This window comes from Lepidochelys olivacea (assembly GCF_965140295.1).
Source record: "Lepidochelys olivacea isolate rLepOli2 genome assembly, chromosome: 2".
Taxonomy (NCBI): Eukaryota; Metazoa; Chordata; order Testudines; family Cheloniidae; genus Lepidochelys; species Lepidochelys olivacea.
This window is the reverse complement of record NC_140412.1, coordinates 247,986,046-248,004,643: the sequence shown is the minus strand read 5'-3', so window position 1 is coordinate 248,004,643 and position 18,598 is coordinate 247,986,046. Positions and strand designations below refer to the sequence as shown.

The following is an 18,598-nucleotide window of genomic DNA, read 5'->3' as shown; positions in this document are numbered from 1 at the left end:
CACTTTCCATTATTGAACTGTTTTTATAGTTTAGTTTATTGTAACATCCCTCTACTATGGAGTAGAATGGTCTTCCCCATCTTTGGTTTCATTCTGATAATCAGACTTCATGTAGTATCTTCAAAAGCAGTTAATAGGACACTTTTAGTGAAATATTTCTTTAGTTTAAGGGGGTATTCAGTGAAATGTCTCTAGATGTACACAAATGCAATTTCAGCAGATGTCCTCTCCACTGATACTTCAGTTCCTGTTTTAATGTTAAAGAACATGATTAGCTTTCACTGACAATACAGTAATGAAGCACTAGTTGTGATGGTTTGTACTGTTGTTTTTCTTCCCCATTTTTTAATGTTAGTGAAACATTTGTGCGTTAAACATATTCCCTTCATTTCTGAAAAGCAACAGATTTACATTACACATTAACAATGGGTAATGTAACTGGCAATTGCATACTGTCACTTTTCTCCTGGAATGCCAGCAGTTTTACCCAATGTGACTGTCAGGGTCCGATAGAGAAAAGACATAGGGATAACTCGTGAAATTTTATTTTCTTATGCTCCTACAATTACACTGACTTCACTGAAGCAGAGTGGATTTTACAGAAGGCAGAATTTAATGTTCAGTTCTCAATGCTATTAGAGCTCTTACACTTAAGTTGTCTCAATTCAGATCCCACTGAGCAAAAAACCTTATCTTCTAGTTTTGGTCTGAAAAAACTACTACCTGAATAAACAATATTTTAGTTCATATGCTTTTAATATATACATCTTTACAGTAACATGTACTTTGTATTTAAAGGCAGGCCTTCAGGATAAATGTTTGGCTTAATTTCACTGTCTGCTCAGATTGTTACCTAACTTATCAGCCAAAACAGCTCTCCTTTCAACCTCTCAATAATTCAAATCGTAAGTGTTTTGATATTCCATGATCTGCTTGTACGAACCGTAGGCTCAGTTTCAGGGGGGTTGCAGTTCCATTTTGGTGCCCACAATGTAAATTGAAGGGGAGGAAACTAAAGAACCAGGAAAACAGTTGACTAAAATCAGAAGTGAAGAACAGTGCCAATGGTGGCTTGACCCAAAATACAACCACTCTCAAAAGCTCATGTGGAAGATAATGTTTATTTTTGTTATCAGAGGAATTTTAGAAATGATGCTACCTAATCCTCTACAACACTTCAAGGCTGCTCAACTAAAGAGAAGGGGGAAGATGTCATGGGGTCACAAGGTGTTACCTTTTTCTTGAAAGGTTTAGTTAAAGGTAGTACTGCTTTCTTTGCTTTCTGATTCTAATGGAGAACCCACAACCTAGTTTTACTGTCTTCCACTGTACAAGACTCCTATCACACCACCAATAGTAATTTTAAGTGCATTTAAGTTCAAAGAACTCAGTGAATTACCAAGGTTCTTATATTTACATTCTAACAATGGTTAAGTCACACTTCTTTCTGTGATCCTAAATGTCCTTTTAAGGACTGCAGTTAACAGCCTTGTCATTCACTTTTTTTAGGCAAGAACAAACAGATTTCCATTGTAGTTGCCCTATATGAAAACATCTAAGTTGAAATTCCATTTTCTGCTTTAGAATACCAATAAAATGTTAAAATATTAAACAGTGGAAGTGTTCAGTGATATTAGTATTCTACTTCACACTTTTACAAAAGAGCAGAGGAACCAGTCACTCCAGGTGCTTTTCATGTAACATACCCATGCGTTTGTGTAACTTACATTTTCAGAAGTTGTAATGAAAATTTAAAGTATTACTGAGACTGACATAGTTGTGAAGTTTGATTTGTTTACTTTGTGCATTTGATAGCATTTCCCTAGTAAATCAGTTTTTTCCTTGATGAAAAATCTTAAAAGCAACAGAGGAATCAACAAGCCATAGGTTTTTATAAAAGATGAAGAGATGCTAGTTAAACAGTGTAACTTGAACTAGTATAAATACACATTGACAAAATTCCTTTAACCTATCTGCCTCCATAAATTGAGTTTGGAAGATGTGTCAGATTAATTGTAAGTGGCTGGGTGTCTATTTCAGAAGTGGCACATATCTACTGTCACAGTGGAGACTGAACTAAATGGAGGTTTCAGAGTAGCAGCCATGTTAGTCTGTATACGCAAAAAGAAAAGGAGTACTTGTGGCACCTTAGAGACTAACGAATTTATTTAAGCATAAGCTTTTGTGAGCTACGTGCATCCGATGAAGTGAGCTGTAGCTCACGAAAGCTTATGCTCAAATAAATGTTAGCCTCCAAGGTGCTACAAGTACTCCTTTTCTTTGAACTAAATGTAGTTAGAGACTGGATTATCCTCCATGCATTAGACAGCATCACTCCCAGTCAGGTTATAGGCACTGCATGGAAAGGCAATGCAGGGAAGTTTACTTTGCTGTTGCCTATTTGTGTTTATCTGATAAGCCTTATTAAATGTATTTCAGTGCCCCTCAAAATAAAGGTTTACAATTTATTTTCTACACAGGCTTTCTATCTTAGTATTCATTAAGCCCCAAACAAGTTCATACTATACCTACTGTTACTTATAGTCATCAAGGCTGGCTTTACACTCAAAACTTTTCTCAGTACTTGGGTAACACCACAGCTTGCCTGCTCTGAAAAGAGGACTTAAATTACCCATGCTGTCAGGCCAGCACTGTTGTTCAGCTGTAAATTAACACAAAAACCCATAACCCAACAGCTCTGCCCGCCCCGTCAAAAAAACACAAAAAACCCAGCCCAACTGAAACAACATCACTATGCATAGGAACAGAAATTCCTACAATAGGTACTGCTGATGTACCATTTTTGTCAGTATTCAAAACCTTAAGAATTAAAAGTCACCTTACTGCTATTAAGACAGCATCCCACTGTTATCCCTCACCACTACATTCACTTAGAGCTTTTTACATTCTGTGTATTTTTTCATGATCCACAAATCTATTTAAATTATGCAGGTTATCCCACCATTTAAAAAGAAAAGTCTCTGCAATTAATTTGAACCATGGAGTAATCTTGATTTCATTTTTTGATGCTTTTTCCAAGAGCTGTTTTAGTTCTTCCTGTGTCACATAACAGTAGCTTTTGATCTCATTCGGATCAGGATTCAGTGTTACGTTCTTCCGCACAAACAAGATGTAATCAATTTCATGTTCTCCCCAGATCCCATCAGAGCGGGCCTTGTAGTGAATTCGCGTTAGATAGGAGATTTCTTCTGGAGTTACCTAAAACCAAAATCCTTAATTAACTAATCAGCAGTAAGAGATAGGGAGATAGGTTCAACAAGGACAAGTGCAGAGTCCTGCACTTAGGACGGAAGAATCCCATGCACCACTACAGACTAGGGACCGAATGGCTCGGCAGCAGTTCTGCAGAAAAGGACCTAGGGGTTACAGTGGACGAGAAGCTGGATATGAGTCAACAGTGTGCCCTTGTTGCCAAGAAGGCCAATGGCATTTTAGGATGTATAAGTAGGGGCATAGCGAGCAGATCGAGGGACGTGATCGTTCCCCTCTATTCGACATTGGTGAGGCCTCATCTGGAGTACTGTGTCCAGTTTTGGGCCCCACACTTCAAGAAGGATGTGGATAAATTGGAGAGAGTCCAGCGAAGGGCAACAAAAATGATTAGGGGACTGGAACACATGAGTTATGAGGAGAGGCTGAGGGAGCTGGGATTGTTTAGCCTGCAGAAGAGAAGAATGAGGGGGGATTTGATAGCTGCTTTCAACTACCTGAAAGGGGGTTCCAAAGAGGATGGCTCTAGACTGTTCTCAATGGTAGCAGATGACAGAACGAGGAGTAATGGTCTCAAGTTGCAGTGGGGGAGGTTTCGATTGGATATTAGGAAAAACTTTTTCACTAAGAGGGTGGTGAAACACTGGAATGCGTTACCTAGGGAGGTGGTAGAATCTCCTTCCTAGAGGTTTTTAAGGTCAGGCTTGACAAAGCCCTGGCTGGGATGATTTAACTGGGAATTGGTCCTGCTTTGAGCAGGGGGTTGGACTAGATGACCTTCTGGGGTCCCTTCCAACCCTGATATTCTATGATTCTATACAGCAAGACATTTTAATTAATATATTTTGGAAGTGGAAAAAACAAGACCGTTATGCATCACCTTTCTGAAGGGACACTGTCAGTTTAAAAAACACTCCAACATACATTTTTGGTCTGGAAAAAAGTTTGAAGCTTATTTTTAAAACACAGAGGCAAAAAAAACAGTTTTTTTTGTCCAACTTGGTGCATGTGACAGCACTCCTGTTGAGTTGGCTTCATTGTTTCCCTATACACCAGTATGCTTTCTGGTTTTGTGTGGGTTTTTCTACATGGAAACAGAAGAAACATTTTTTAAATAGTGAAGTAATTATAAAAAAAACCCAACACTGCCAGGGGACTCGGGCAGGTATCCTACTTGTTACCCCTTTCAACTTTCATAATTGACTAGGTACAGCAGCCCTACCCCTCATTGCCAATTTGTATTTTTAAAATCATTGTAATATTGTTGTCCAACTTTTTAAGGTTGGTGATTAAATGTCCTTTCCCATGTTAGTAAACAGAGGATTTAAACTGAAATGAAGTCTTACTTTGCACAATGTTATTTACTCTTTGCCTTATATTTAGGTTGAAGGAAGAAGTACTCTTGAAGGATCCTTTTTTCTTGCGAACAATTTATTTTATTGCTCTGGTACTGTATCAAGGATTAAAGTATTTGGGTCCAGTTATGGGAGAGAGAGAGAACAGGATATTTTTCAACAAGTATCTCACAAACTTGTGTTCATTGTAGAATATAAAACACACCAAAGGCAGCTAACAGTCAGTTGGGTTTCTTGGCAATGACTGTTAATTTACAGTAACTTACAATAGATGGCAATATTTATTTCAGATTCTTGTAAATAATTTTGATTTTAAACACTGTATTTGGAATCCTATGTCTCTACTTTATGCGCTGCCTTCCAGGATCCTTTAGTAGGCAGCTGGACAAGACTTTTAGAATCTGGAAGACACTTGTGCCAATTGACTCACCAATATTTACATCTATTCCCTAAGCAACTAGACCTACAAGATTCAACAATTTAATTCCTCTTCAGTGTAAGCTTTTGATTACAAATCCTAGCAGGTAGTTACTTTGTGCCAAATTCAAAAGTTTACTGTTCAACAATTTTTCTTCAGGTAAATTATTAATCTGTAGTGACACACTCTGTTACCTGTTCCAGAGGAATTCCTAACTCTGCTCTTAATCGCCTCTGTGCTGCTCGCCGAACACCATGGGCATTATTTTCTTCCAGTTCTAGTGGGGTGCTTAGTGGATGGCTGCAGCAAGTGTTGGTAAAACAATCTGTAAAAAGTTTGTGTAGTCAGTATTCAGAACAGCAAAATACATTGCAGAAATCTAGTATAGAACAGCTGCATCACCAGTCCGTTTGTTTTTTTAAAAAGATGTCTAAACACCCTCCACTTTAAAGCTTGAGCATTCTTTCCTAATCCCTTTGTTTGTGATTGAGAAAAAACAGAAACAGATTTCCCCTAATCAAATATTTCTAACAGAAGTTAAAATTAACCTAACTTTGCATGTTAGTGCCTTATTTGTGCTGCATTATCACCTTGGATAACAAATGCTGTCTCCCCAGAGGATCTCATCTAGTGTTGCAAGATCAGCTGGCAAAACCCTCTGCATTGTTTATCCTGTAGACTTTACCTGGAGTGTCTAAAAGTTTGATTAACAACATGCTAGGCTGCTGCACACTAAGTATTCATGTGGACCCTGCTGCCACACACTGCCCCAGAGCGTTTTAATCTACTCCAGTTTCAAAATGACGTAGATCAAGGTGCACCAGGGTCCATATACATACTTAACCCATGGCAGGAGTAGATTCAAACCCTAGCTTGCTGCAAGCTTAGCAGTTGCATAGACAAGCCCTTAGATTGGTAGAAAAGAGCACCCACCCACTGCACTGAATGTTTTCACATTAATTACAGATATTGTAGCATGGTAAATGCTGCTTGGTGACCAAACCAGTCTAAATAATCATTAAAACCCAGGTGCAAAGCACATGCCTGACTGCTTTGACTGAAGCAGCAATCTCATAATACAATGAGATTTTTCTGGAGCAGACAAGATTTAGACATTTTCAAGTCTAAGATGAGTTTCACAGTTCTAAATGGAAATAGGCATATTTAGGTTTCTCTGTAAGTTGTCTTGCCTATTGTTTTGACATTAATAAAGAACTAGAGGGTGAGAAAAAAGACCAAAGCATGAAAGGATAAAAAGAGGGAGGTTGCAGATGGCTGTGACGCTGGCAGGCCAGGTGCCAGGTCTTGCTAAAGCTCCAGGCATTAGCTAAAAACTGACAAACTCATAGCTATACAGACCGGACCATCTCACTTATGTGTTAGCGTTGCTTAAAATCAGTATTAGTTTTCTAAGACGGTATTTAGTGCTTGCACCAAGGTTAGTCTATTTTTTTTCCCAAGGTCCAAATTTCACGGTCAAGGTTCAGACTACAAAGAAACATTTTTCACACCACAGTAACAATAATTATAAGTAGTAAATAAACAAATTTTGTGGTCCATTCAAAAGTGTCTGATAGTCTGGATTTGGCCCACAGTCCGCCTATTGATTACCCCAGGCTTAGACTCTATAGTATGTTTGTTAGTTGCTGCATGCATTCATTTTATTTGTAATGTCTGTATTTCATGCTGTAAGGAAATACATAAGTTTTGCTTTATAACTTTGAAAATATTTGCTTTAAATTTGAACTCCGATGGGAAGAGTGTCTCCTGCCCACTCAGAATAACCATCAAAATCAGATGGGACATCAAGGAACAGTGCAATACAAAGGATTGGTGAAGGGCCCTATCACACCTTGGAAATGCTACATGCAAGGACACTCATCCTATGGAACTGGAGGCTGAATGAAGGAAATAAAACGAAGACTGAACAAAATTTTCCATCTCTTTGCTGTTTGAACTCTCACAGGGCCAGAGACCCCCAGGAGTTACACCTGGATCCACCCTGAAAGATACGTTAAATTGATAGATCACTACAGCTCTGTCACTCTTAGGACTTAGATTGCAACTCATTTGCATATATATGTTGGCTTGCTTTAACCTGCCAATAACGCTTACTTCTTTTTCCCAGTTCATAAACCTTTAATTAATTTGTTACAGAACTGCCTTCAGGTAAGAAATCTGATGAGGTTCAACAAGGACAAGTGCAGAGTCCTGCACTTAGGACGGAAGAATCCCATGCACCACTACAGACTAGGGACCGAATGGCTCGGCAGCAGTTCTGCAGAAAAGGACCTAGGGGTTACAGTGGACGAGAAGCTGGATATGAGTCAACAGTGTGCCCTTGTTGCCAAGAAGGCCAATGGCATTTTGGGATGTATAAGTAGGGGCATTGCCAGCAGATCGAGGGACGTGATCGTTCCCCTCTATTCGACACTGGTGAGGCCTCATCTGGAGTACTGTGTCCAGTTTTCGGCCCCACACTACAAGAAGGATGTGGAAAAATTGGGAAGCGTCCAGTGGAGGCAACAAAAATGATTAGGGGACTGGAACACATGAGTTATGAGGAGAGGCTGAGGGAACTGGGATTTAGTCTGCGGAAGAGAAGAATGAGGGGGGATTTGATAGCTGCTTTCAACTACCTGAAAGGGGGTTCCAAAGAGAATGGATCTAGACTGTTCTCAGTGGTAGCTGATGACAGAACAAGGAGTAATGGTCTCAAGTTGCAGTGGGGGAGGTTTAGGCTGGATATTAGAAAAAGCTTTTTCACTAGGAGGGTGGTGAAACACTGGAATGCGTTACCTAGGGAGGTGGTGGAATCTCCTTCCTTAGATATTTTTAAGGTCAGGCTTGACAAAAGCCTGGCTGGGATGATTTAGTTGGGGATTGGTCCTGCTTTGAGCAGGGGGTTGGACTAGATGACCTCCTGAGGTCCCTTCCAACCCTGATATTCTATGATTCTATATTCTATTGTCTTTGACATGAGATCTAAAGTACCAGTTGATCTGGGGTAAGTGACTGGCTTCTTGGAACTGGGAGCAACCTGAATATTTTGGTGTAAGTGACCATTTATCACTAAGTCCAGCTTGCCTGGACAGCAAGATAGACTGGAGAGTTTAAGGGGACTGTGACTCCATGGAAACACTGATAGATACAGTGATCTAGGAGTTCACTTTTGTTACTGGCTTGGTGAAATCTAATTATAGTACATACCAACAGTCTGGGGTGTCCATTCTGTTTTTGACAATCTGCCCTGAGATACGCACACTCAGTGCGGAGCCTCTCTAGATCGTGCGATAGGGGCACGGTACCTTTTGATCAAAAGCAGTATTTTTGCTACCTTATGAGGGGGGTGGAAAGAGAACCACTAAAACAGCAGTGTCAAGTAAAAGGAGTCAGTTTTCAGATTCAACTCAGGATCGTCTTCCAACAGCTAAATATTTTTTTTCCTGAGAAACTTCAGTTGCACTTCTTTCCAAGTAGAATCTAAAGGATCAAATTCCATTTGCACAGGTAGTTGCATGACTTTCCCACTTTGCTTTCTAGCTCTTCTCTATTGAAAAAGTTAGTTACAAGCACTCCCTGGACCTGCATAAACATGTCTGCACATGTCCTTGGACAATCTCTCCCAACAGGTCTCTAATCCATGCTATAATTATTCTCTAATGCAAGAAGCTGATGTGCCTATACATTGGCTTCATCCTCTGGAAAAGCCCAAAACTAATTAACTTTCTCTCCTCTCCCCAAGGAAACTGATCTTAAAGTCTGTAGAGGAAGTTATGGTGGGAAATGAAAGAGGGGCACAAACACAGCTTTTTACCTTAGCAAGAAATGTTTACATACGAACCTGGAAAAGTAATTTTAGCATCTGATCTCTGCTGCAATAGCAACTTATCTTCTGTATTGAATAAAAAAACACTGAAAGCTCGGTGCAATAATCCTAAAACAGACATAAAAACATGAGTATTATTCTCTGATTAAAAAAGAACTGCAAGTACAATAGCAAAGATCACGGAACCAGAATAGGTTCATCTTTGAAAGGTTTTTTTCCTCAATCTTACGTACTAGAAACTTTTCTTAAGAAGTGGAAAAAAAGAAACACTTTCGATTTTGTATTTTGACCTGTGTTAAATGTTAGCTTTTCCTATTCCTATACATGCACAAATTTCTAAGTATCTGCTTCCAATATCTTATTACAATTAAGCTCAATGTTTCTGAAGGAAGTTTATCTAAGGCATGTTTGGGCAAGTCACTACCGGGGCTTAGTCCTTATGTGAGATTTTATATCAGAGAGAAATAATGTAGAACAGGCTGTTAAAATCCCAAACTTTACTTTGGAAGGCATCCAGCTCTCAATAATGTGCATAGAATAAGTAGTAGAATGTAAAACCAGAACTTTCCCAAAAGTGTTAGCTCTCTGTCCTTCTCCAGGACAAGCTCCTTGTTACTGTGAGTACACAAAAGCAATCTGCAAACCTTACATGAAATACCATTTATTGGGCCACCAAAAATAAAAAGGATAAGCATTCAAGAAGTATACAGACTCTGTTTCTAGTAGACACAAACCAGCATATAAAATTGAGACAAATTCCCTTTTAACTCCCCTCTGTGAAGTGGTTACATTTTGCCGTTTGAAAAAATAAACCTACTAAAATAAAAGTTAATTACTGTCTTCTAAGACTTTTATTTTGTTATAATATATCTATTTGCTTATGTTTTGTAAGTTAAAAAAAATCTAAGTGAGTCAAAAGCACCTTGCTAAATGTTCACAGCCACATGTTCCTAGTACTATTATCTTTATTCTCCCTTCCTTATTGCCTCCAATTGTTTGTTGTTCCCACTGTAGCATCTTGCTTTGAAATTAGATTGTAAACTCTTCAAGGCCAGGTTTATGTTTATTTAAATATATCATACAATTATTAACATGATTTCCTATCAATTTAAACTGTACCTTTATCAATGTTTTCATTCAGATGGCAGTTTTTCTTGGTATCTGCACCAATCTTCTTGTCATTTTCATCAATAAGGATACACATCTCTGCCAAAAGCTGCACCTGCTGCTCATCAAGATTATCTGTGTTTACTTCAGGCATAGCTGTGGTACTTCTCTTTCTACTGAAAACAGTGATCAAGAGACAATCACTTGATGAGACTGAGGGCCAGCAAATTTAGAAGTTAGAATATTTCACACATCACATGTTCAGCCTTCAGAATTTGCTGCCATAGGTGGTAGACTCTAATACTGCGGATAGTTTTACAATTAGTTATTATTTTGTTTAGAGAAGGATAAGCAAACTTTATTCTGATAAATGTAAATGGATTGGCTCAGAGATGAAGGTATTGGCTACCCCACAATATGTACTGTACTGCAATATTAGCTAGATGCTTTATGGATTTTTGTCTCTCTTCTCTGAAAGAGCAGGTATTAGCCCTAGAAGGACGCTGGATCTCTGATCTGATATAGGAAATCCTGCATCATATGGTACAGATCAGCTTGCCCAAACCAGATTCTGTAAACTAATCATATGGCCTGGACCACATGTACATATATGTATGTGAAGGGGGCACAGTTGCTTCCCAGATAGGAACTCCCAAGGACATGAAAGACAATGAGGCAATCTGGTAGATTCAAGGACTCAGTCTCCAACAAGTTACAAAGATTGTTTTGCCAAAGCTAGAGATTACCAGGTCAAAGGACTACAAATGGCTAAAAAGTGACATGACTCCTGCAAAAGAGGGTGGAGTTGCCAGACTGCCTAGGGCGGGGTGGCCAATCTGTGGCTCTGGAGCTACATGAAGCTCTTAAGAAGTTAAGATGCGGCTCCTTGTATAGGCACTGACTCCGGGTCTGGAGCTACACGCGCCAACTTTCCAATGTGCCGGGGGTGCTCACTGCTCAACCCGTGGCCCTGCCACAGGCCCTGCCTCTACTCTGCCCCCTCCCCAGAGCCTGCCATGCCCTCACTCCTCCCCGGGAGGTGCTCGGAGGGAGGAGCTGATGGCGAGTTACTGACCTATTACTGTGGCTCTTTGGCAATGTACACTGGTAAATTCTGGCTCAGGTTGGCCACCCCTGGCTTTGGGAGTTGTCAGTAAGCTCTGAGTAGGGAGACGAGCTGAGACAGAGAGAAGCTCAATGAAAGACACTATAAGAAGTCATATCTACCAGGGTCTCCATGTGAAAGATGGTTAAAAATCTGATAAGGTAAACATGTACAATCTGTTTTAAGATTTTTAAGATTTTTTTTTATGAAATGCTTGCTTTAAGGAGGTTGTTTGGTCACTGATTTACCATTGTCATTGCCCCACAGAGGGAACAGAATCGCAGTCTGGACATTAAGTCAGATCTGGTGAGATAATCACAGTTCATACACAGAAAAATGCAACTTAGGGCCCTGTAAGAGTGGGAGAATTGCATGATTCCACCCTGAGAGACACATGACAACTACAGGCCCGAAACCAAGAGGGTGCGTGCTCAGAGTGTACATCTACACTGTGATAAAAATAACTCACAGAACTGGGTCTTAGAGCCAGGGTCATCTGAGTTAGTCTAATAGAACTTGAGCTGTGGGGCTAAAAATTCCAGTGTAGATGATCAGGCTTGGACTGGAGCCAGGGTTCTGAGACCACTATGAGATGTCTTATCGCAGTGTAGTAATAATGAGACAGAGCAGAGAGCAGGAGTCTGAGGTGCAATATGCCCAGAAACTAACATGAGGCAGTGGATTCTAAACAATTTTCTAACTAAATACCTTTTTCATCCTGTTTTTTTCCTGCGCCCAAAGTGCTGCACGATCTGCCCAAGGTGTGATAAGTTTGTATAGAGACTTTACTAGTGCTACAAATCAAGTTATACTTTTAAAAAAAGGAATTAAAGTTAGTTATAGGTGATTTGTCTGCCCCTAAGGCTCCTACAAATGACTGAGGGTTTTACAGTCACCTTTTGCAATTTTAAAAAATTGTTTCATTTTTGCTTTGTGACAAACCCATACTACCGAGTGGAAACAGTGATGACGACTAGACAACGAATACCATCAAATGTATCAAGGAAATAGTTTCCTTTAATCTCCCTCAGTTACAGGGACTCTTCAGTATTGCCAGCAACACTGAGAAGCAGGTCTCCGACTGAGGTATGATTTAAGATGATGGTGACAACAACCCTTCAGAGAGATGATCCAAATTCTCCATGAGAAGGTTGGTCCCACTGCAACAGTGCCAGCCTCACACACCAACCTACGCAATCGCAAGAAAACACCCAGCACAGAAAGATACTCCTGGGGCCTCAGGCTGGGACCAGATGAAGTGGATGAGGAGTTACAGCTAAGGAGAAGATTCACCCGCACTAGAAAGAGCCAGGGGTGTAAAAGGCCCTTCCACGCAAAATCCCCTCAACCCCACCTCCATCCCCTTAAGCCCCTGTTCCCCTGACACTCCCAACCCCACCCCAGTCCCCAATATCACCCATCCTCCCTCCCCGACACCCCATCCCCAATCCCAGAGAGCTCAGTAGCAGACCCTATAGGAAGTCAGATAAAGAGATTGGGAGACCTTGGTGTGAGACCCTCCCCAACCCTGACACCCCCCATCCTCCTAATTCCTGACACCCCTCCGTTCCTGTCCCCCGGCATCCCCACCACCATCCTGCTATCCCCGATACCCCCATCCTCCTGTCCCCCGACATCCTCCTGTCCCCCTGACATCCCCACCCCATCCTCCTAACCCCCCAACACCCCCACTTCTGTCCCCCCAACATCCCCTCATCCTCCTAACCCCCCCACCCCATCTTCGTATCCCCTGACACCCCCACTCCCGTCCCCCACGACATCCCCTCCCCGTATCCTCCTACCCCCCGACACTCCCACTCCCGTCCCCCACGACATCCCCTCATCCTCCTAACCCCCCACTCCCCCACCCCATCTTTGTATCCCCTGACACCCCCACTCCCGTCCCCCGCGACATCCCCTCCCCGTATCCTCCTACCCCCTGACACCCCCACTCCCGTCCCCCGCGACATCCCCACCCCGTAGCCTCCTACCCCCTGACACCCCCACTCCCATCCCCCGCCACATCCCCACCCCGTAGCCTCCTACCCCGACACCCCCACTCCCGTCCCCCGCGACATCCCCTCCCCGTATCCTCCTACCCCGACACTCCCACTCCCGTTCCCACAACATCCCCTCATCCTCCTAACCCCCCACTCCCCCACCCCATCTTTGTATCCCCTGACACCCCCACTCCTGTCCCCCGCGACATCCCCTCCCCGTATCCTCCTACCCCGACACTCCCACTCCCGTTCCCACAACATCCCCTCATCCTCCTAACCCCCCACTCCCCCACCCCATCTTTGTATCCCCTGACACCCCCACTCCTGTCCCCCGCGACATCCCCTCCCCGTAGCCTCCTACCCCGACACCCCCACCCTCCTGTCCCCTGACACTCCCACTCCTAACCCCCGCCTCCCCCGCATACTCTACATCACCAACCCCTGTCCAGACCATGCCCAAGGTCTGCTCCCGTTAGCGCCCCGCCCCGCCACTCCGTTTCCATTACTCCTCCCCCATCGCCCCCCCCCCCGGCCAGAGACGCTGCGGCAGGCGCCGCCGCTGCACTCACCCCGCGGGGCTGTCGGCCCGGGCCTCCTGTCCCAGCAGGCTCCCGGCGGGCAGTCGCGAGGCGTGAGAGCGCGCGGCGCCCCTGCCACCCACCGTCGCCACAAACCCGCACAGCGCGCGCCACATCGCCCGTCACCCCGCTCCCGCCAATAGCAGCGCCCGGAAAGCCGCACGTCACCGCATCGCCCGATCGCGCCACCGCGCCTCGGCACAGGGCCCGCGTCCGGGCTGGGCGGAGTCCCATCCAGCCTAGCCAATCACACCTGGTACTGACCGAATAGAGAGTGAGAGTAGAGGAAACGGGAACAGCCAATGGCGAGCGAGGGTTAGGCAGTGACTGGCCAATGGGGAAGCGAGGATGAGGCTGAGCGTATGGCCGTGGAGAAGTTTGACCCTGTGTCTTTGCTGCAGGAACGACCCCCGGAATCTAGGGGGTTAATCATCCTGGCGGTACACGTGAGCTGGAATGAGACTGCACTATGACCAGTGCGGTGCTGGCCTGGCATGGCCTGGACTGTGTGGCCTGAGCCTTTCTTCACAATGGAGCATTAACTCTGAAACCTACAGAGGGTAACACAAACCTCAGCACTGGGAACCATCATGTCACTAATGGCCATTTTAGCAAAAGCATCCAGCTAATGTATTGATTCCCCATAATCCTGATCTCTGTCACGCTTTAGGTGCCCCCCTAAAAAAGTGCTGGGGAGGTTATTATTTGCATTGCATTAGCATGTAGGCACCCCTGTTATGGACTAGGACCAGATTGTGTTAAGTATTGTACAAACACAGAATAAAAAGATTATCCCTGCCCCCAGAGAATTTACAGTCTAAGACAAGAGACACCAAAGAGATACAGAGAGAAGGGGGTGCATAAGGAAATAGTGAAACAGTGGGGCTTTCTGCAGAATTTAGTTTGATTTTGCAGCAGCATATCTGAGTTCTTGCTTAGACGAAGCAATACAATCATCATATGGAGTATTATAAAGTTATGAAATTAAAGCACATATGGGCCTTTGCTTATAAGAATTAGGGTTTAACATGTTTAGTTATGTGAATAGTGTGAAATATAATGTTCTTACTTGCTCATGTCCTTGCTTTTAAGTGCTTGAATTTGTAAATGGCATGTTAACTAAGTTTACTGTTGCTTAGTGATGTTAAATTATTTGGAAACTAAGAGGGGTTTTTTGGGTGGCTTTTCCAGTGGGTTTATTAAATAAAATGTATTTAGTAACATTTAAATGAATTAAATGAGCTGTTCACCAAAGTAAATTAAAGGTGATGCACAAACCTCTAATGGCTCCTGAGGACCCTTGTCTCATTCAGTGCACACTTCACCAACAAATTCACATAGCTGTGGACATTCCAAAGAGCTCAGAGTGGACAGAGTTAACCACCACCTATGGGCCTCTCCCCAAATCCTGCAGGTTGGAGTGTCTCACAGCTAATGCTTTGATCCTCCCATAAACTCTGCAGAGATGGACCCCTGCACTGCATGAGCCCTAATACCTTTAGGTGCTTGAGACCCCAACACACATCTCTGTTGTATAAGAAGAGTCCTAGTTTTTTCATTTTGAAAGTCTGGCCACATTCCTCAGTTGCAAAGTGCTACAAATGGAGTGGATATCCCTTCTTAGCACCTCTCAGTTCCCAGCAAAAAATTACTATTATCTGAAAGTTGCCAGTAAGCAAAAGGGAGGTCTGCAGGGCTGCAGCCCAGGAAGGAAGCACTGGGATGTGTTAAGGCATGGCCCGTGGTACCAGGGCAAAGTGCAGGTCAGAGAGGGTAACAAAAAGTACCACGCAGCTCTTCAGGCGCCCATTGCCCTGTTCTCCATGGAAAGCCTCCGCACCCATGCCGCTGCGCCCCCCTGTCCTGCCTGTAGCCTTACCTCACAGCTTCCCTTCCTAGCCCTTAGCACCTGGACTCCAGCAGGGTTCCCGCGCTGGGTAGGGATGCGGGTGTCTCAGCACATTATCTCCTGTGAGGGTGGTGGGTCCCAGAAGCAGGCAGGTTAGTGGGACTGCAGCAGGGAAGGTAGCTGTGGAACGTGCTGAGCCTGACAGCAGGATGCAGCTTAAGAGCACAGGGAGAGGTACTGTGCACATCCCAGCACTTTCTTCCCTAGCTGCAGCCCCGCAAACCTGTCTGTGGCCAGGGCCTTTTTTCCACAAAGTTGTCAATAAGCAGCATGCCTGTTGCCAGTAGCTGAATGCCATTAACATGACAGTGTGATGGGGTTTACAAATCCCACACAGGCAACAAGGGGTTAAGGAACTGCTCTGGACTCAGCCAGCCCCGTCCAACCTGCAAGAGATGCCCAGACTGGGAGAGGAGTTAAAAGGGAGCAGAACAGCTCACTTATGGTAGACCATGGCAGAGAGTAGACCTGTAACTGTTATGAGAAGGCAGGCTCTTGCCCATCAGTAGCTGCTCAAAGGTCCCTCCCTGAGAGACTAGAGGATCTGTTTCAGGTACACCCTGAGAGGGAGGCACTTCCTCTTCTCTCTAGTATGAACTCTGTTTGTGTTAATTCCCCTTGTGTTGTTTAGGGACTACCTTGACGGGGAGAGACTTGGAACTGACTGGGCCAGAGGGCCAAGTCACAGGAGGAGGAAGCTGCAACCCTGAGAAGGAGTGCTCCCATGCCAAGCCTGGCCATGAGGCTGCACCCAGCAGTGAACAGACCCGCTTCACACCTCCTTGCTGCAGACTAAACTTTGGACAATAGAGGGGTAGTAGGAAGTGCCTAGGGAGGGCATCCTTAAGGTGTTCCTGGGTTTCAGTCCTTTCAAATCTCACAAGGCCCTGGGCCAGAGCTGGGCTCCCCTACCAAAACCCCTAACTCTTAAGCCAGGGGTGGGCAAACTTTTTGGCCCAAGGGCCCCATCTGAGTGGGGAAATTGTATGCAGGGCCATGAATGTAGGGCTGGGGTGGGGGGTTGCGGTGTGGGAGGGGGTGCAGGAAGGGACTCAGGGCAGGGGATTGGGGTACAGAGTGGTTTGGGGTGTGGGCTCCAGCCCAGCGCTGCTTACCTCGAGCGGCTCTGGGGTGGCAGTGGTGTGCAGCTGGGCTAAGGCAGGTTCCCTACCTGCCCTGGCCCCACGCCACTCCCGGAAGTGGCCAGCATGTCATCTTGGCCGCTTGTTAGCTTTATGGCTTTGTTTGGCTTGATTACATGCAGAGGTAGTCAGACAGGTACATGCACTTTCTTCTATCTAGGGCAGGCTAGATGTATGCACTGCCTCCCAAACACATTTAAGAATGTATTTCCAGTACACACACACACAACTGTACACAATCTGTACATACACCATGCAATAATTTTCAGAACCAGTGTATCACCAGTTTACATATAATACTTTACAAAATTCCTTTTATGTACATATGACAACGACGGTGGGGTAGTGAGTGTGTCAGGCCTGATACGAGTAACAAACCATGGCTCACGAGCTGCATGCGGCTCTTTGACAGGTGAGCTGAGGCTCGTGGAGCTTGGGGCTTCACCCTGTGGGTGGGATGAGCCAGCGTTCACGGCTTCAGCCTAGCAGTGAGAAGGGGTGCCAAGCCTTGGGGGTTCCCCCTGAGAGAGAGGGATGAGCCAGCATTTGTGGTTCCAGCCCCGCAGTGGGAAGGGGGTGCCAAGACTTGGTGCTTTCTCCGCAGTAAGGCGAGCCAGCGCTCATGGCTTCAGCCCTGCGGGGGGGCGCTGAGGTTTAGGGACACTACATTAATTTCGTGGATGACAATGACATCTTCAAACTGTAAGAAACGCAAGTATGAAGAAGAAAACTGAGTTTTCAGCCAGAATGGGAGGAAGATTTTGCATTCACTAGTAAAGGTGGCAAACCCCTGTGCCTAATCTGCAATGCATCACTCTCTCACGACAAAGCGAGCAACTTGAAATGTCACTACGAAACAACTCACAATAACTTTTCGTCTAAGTACCGTCCTGGATCAGAATTAAGGAAAAATAAGCTAACCACATTAAAATATGCCTCAACAATCAACAGACACTACTTTCTGCATTCAGTAAGGAAGCTGACACAATGACTGAAGCTAGTTTTGTTATGGCACTGAATATCATTCGTGCTAAATGTCCATATTGTGATGGAGAATTTGTTAAGAAGAATATTGCAGAAGTGGTTGCAATTTTAGATCCAAGTTACACAAAACTTCAACTAATATGGCAAATTCCAATTTCGTGTCACATTACAAAGAGGCGGATCTCCCAGATTAGTAGTGGTGTTGCAAGGAACATGCAAAACGATCTAAAGAATTCTCTAGCATTCAGCCTAGCTGTTGATGAATCCACAGATATTCAAGATAAACCACAACCAGTGACATTTGTTCACTATGTTTCCACAGATGTAATTATGAAAGAAGAAATGTTGGACTTAGTGGTGCTAAAAGAAACAACTTGTGATGTTGAATAAAGAACGCACTTGGCAAAACATTGACAAATGCTCATGTACCACTGGATAAACTTGTCAGTGTTGCAACAGATGGAGCACCTGCAGTGGTGGGGGAAAAAAGTAGGCCTTATCAGACTCTTGAAAAGCGATCCCAAATTTCTGGAATTTCTCTGGTCATTGCATCACCCATTATGAACATCTCACAGGCAGATACTTCAAGTATGAAAATAGTCCTAGAAATTTCATCCACTCGAATGGGAAGAATCATTGACAGTTCAAAAGTTTTATTTAAGAGTTGGATCTTGAAGACAAACCTAATGACCTCTCTTTGTATTGTATTTTGAGGTGGTTATTAACCAGCAATATCTTAAATAGGTTTGTGGAATTGTTGGAGCATATAGGTGCTTTCCTTGAAGAAAATGAAAAAATCCGATCCACAACTAAAAGATGAGCAATGGATGCAGGATCTGATATTTTTCACTGATATTATGCAGCATCTGCAAACTCTCAATTTGGAATTCCAAGGGAAGGATAAGATTATTTCTGACCTTACTCAGACAGTCTTCAGCTT

General features: G+C 43.9%; 1 protein-coding gene across 3 annotated transcripts; it reads right to left on the bottom strand.

Moving 5' to 3' along the window:
• Nucleotides 1–529: 529 nt before the first annotated feature.
• On the bottom strand, nt 530–13,842 carry IDI1 (isopentenyl-diphosphate delta isomerase 1). Of its 3 annotated transcripts, none has more exons than XM_084620367.1 (5): nt 13,615–13,842; nt 9,953–10,113; nt 8,849–8,941; nt 5,199–5,329; nt 530–3,219 (listed from the first exon to the last, which is right to left on the bottom strand). In XM_084620367.1, the coding sequence occupies exons 1-5, from the start codon at nt 13,737–13,739 to the stop codon at nt 2,902–2,904; spliced, it is 828 nt and encodes a 275-aa protein (XP_084476493.1). In that variant the 5' UTR covers nt 13,740–13,842; the 3' UTR covers nt 530–2,901. The 3 variants fall into 3 exon arrangements, with proteins under 3 accessions (XP_084476493.1, XP_084476492.1, XP_084476494.1); XM_084620366.1 differs by having other exon boundaries at nt 9,953–10,116; nt 13,615–13,840; XM_084620368.1 differs by lacking the exon at nt 13,615–13,842 and adding an exon at nt 11,754–11,870 and having other exon boundaries at nt 9,953–10,116.
• Between the last annotated feature and the right edge of the window lie 4,756 nt (nt 13,843–18,598).

Excerpts from the sequence above, each read along its gene's own strand:
- IDI1 (XM_084620366.1), bottom strand. The coding sequence starts at position 13,739 with ATGTGGCGCGCGCTGTGCGGGTTTGTGGCGACGGTGGGTGGCAGGGGC. Across the intron at positions 10,117-13,614 it reads CGGGCCGACAGCCCCGCGGG|TAGAAAGAGAAGTACCACAG; the intron begins GTGAGTGCAGCG and ends CACTGTTTTCAG. Across the intron at positions 8,942-9,952 it reads GAATGAAAACATTGATAAAG|GATTATTGCACCGAGCTTTC; the intron begins GTACAGTTTAAA and ends TGTCTGTTTTAG.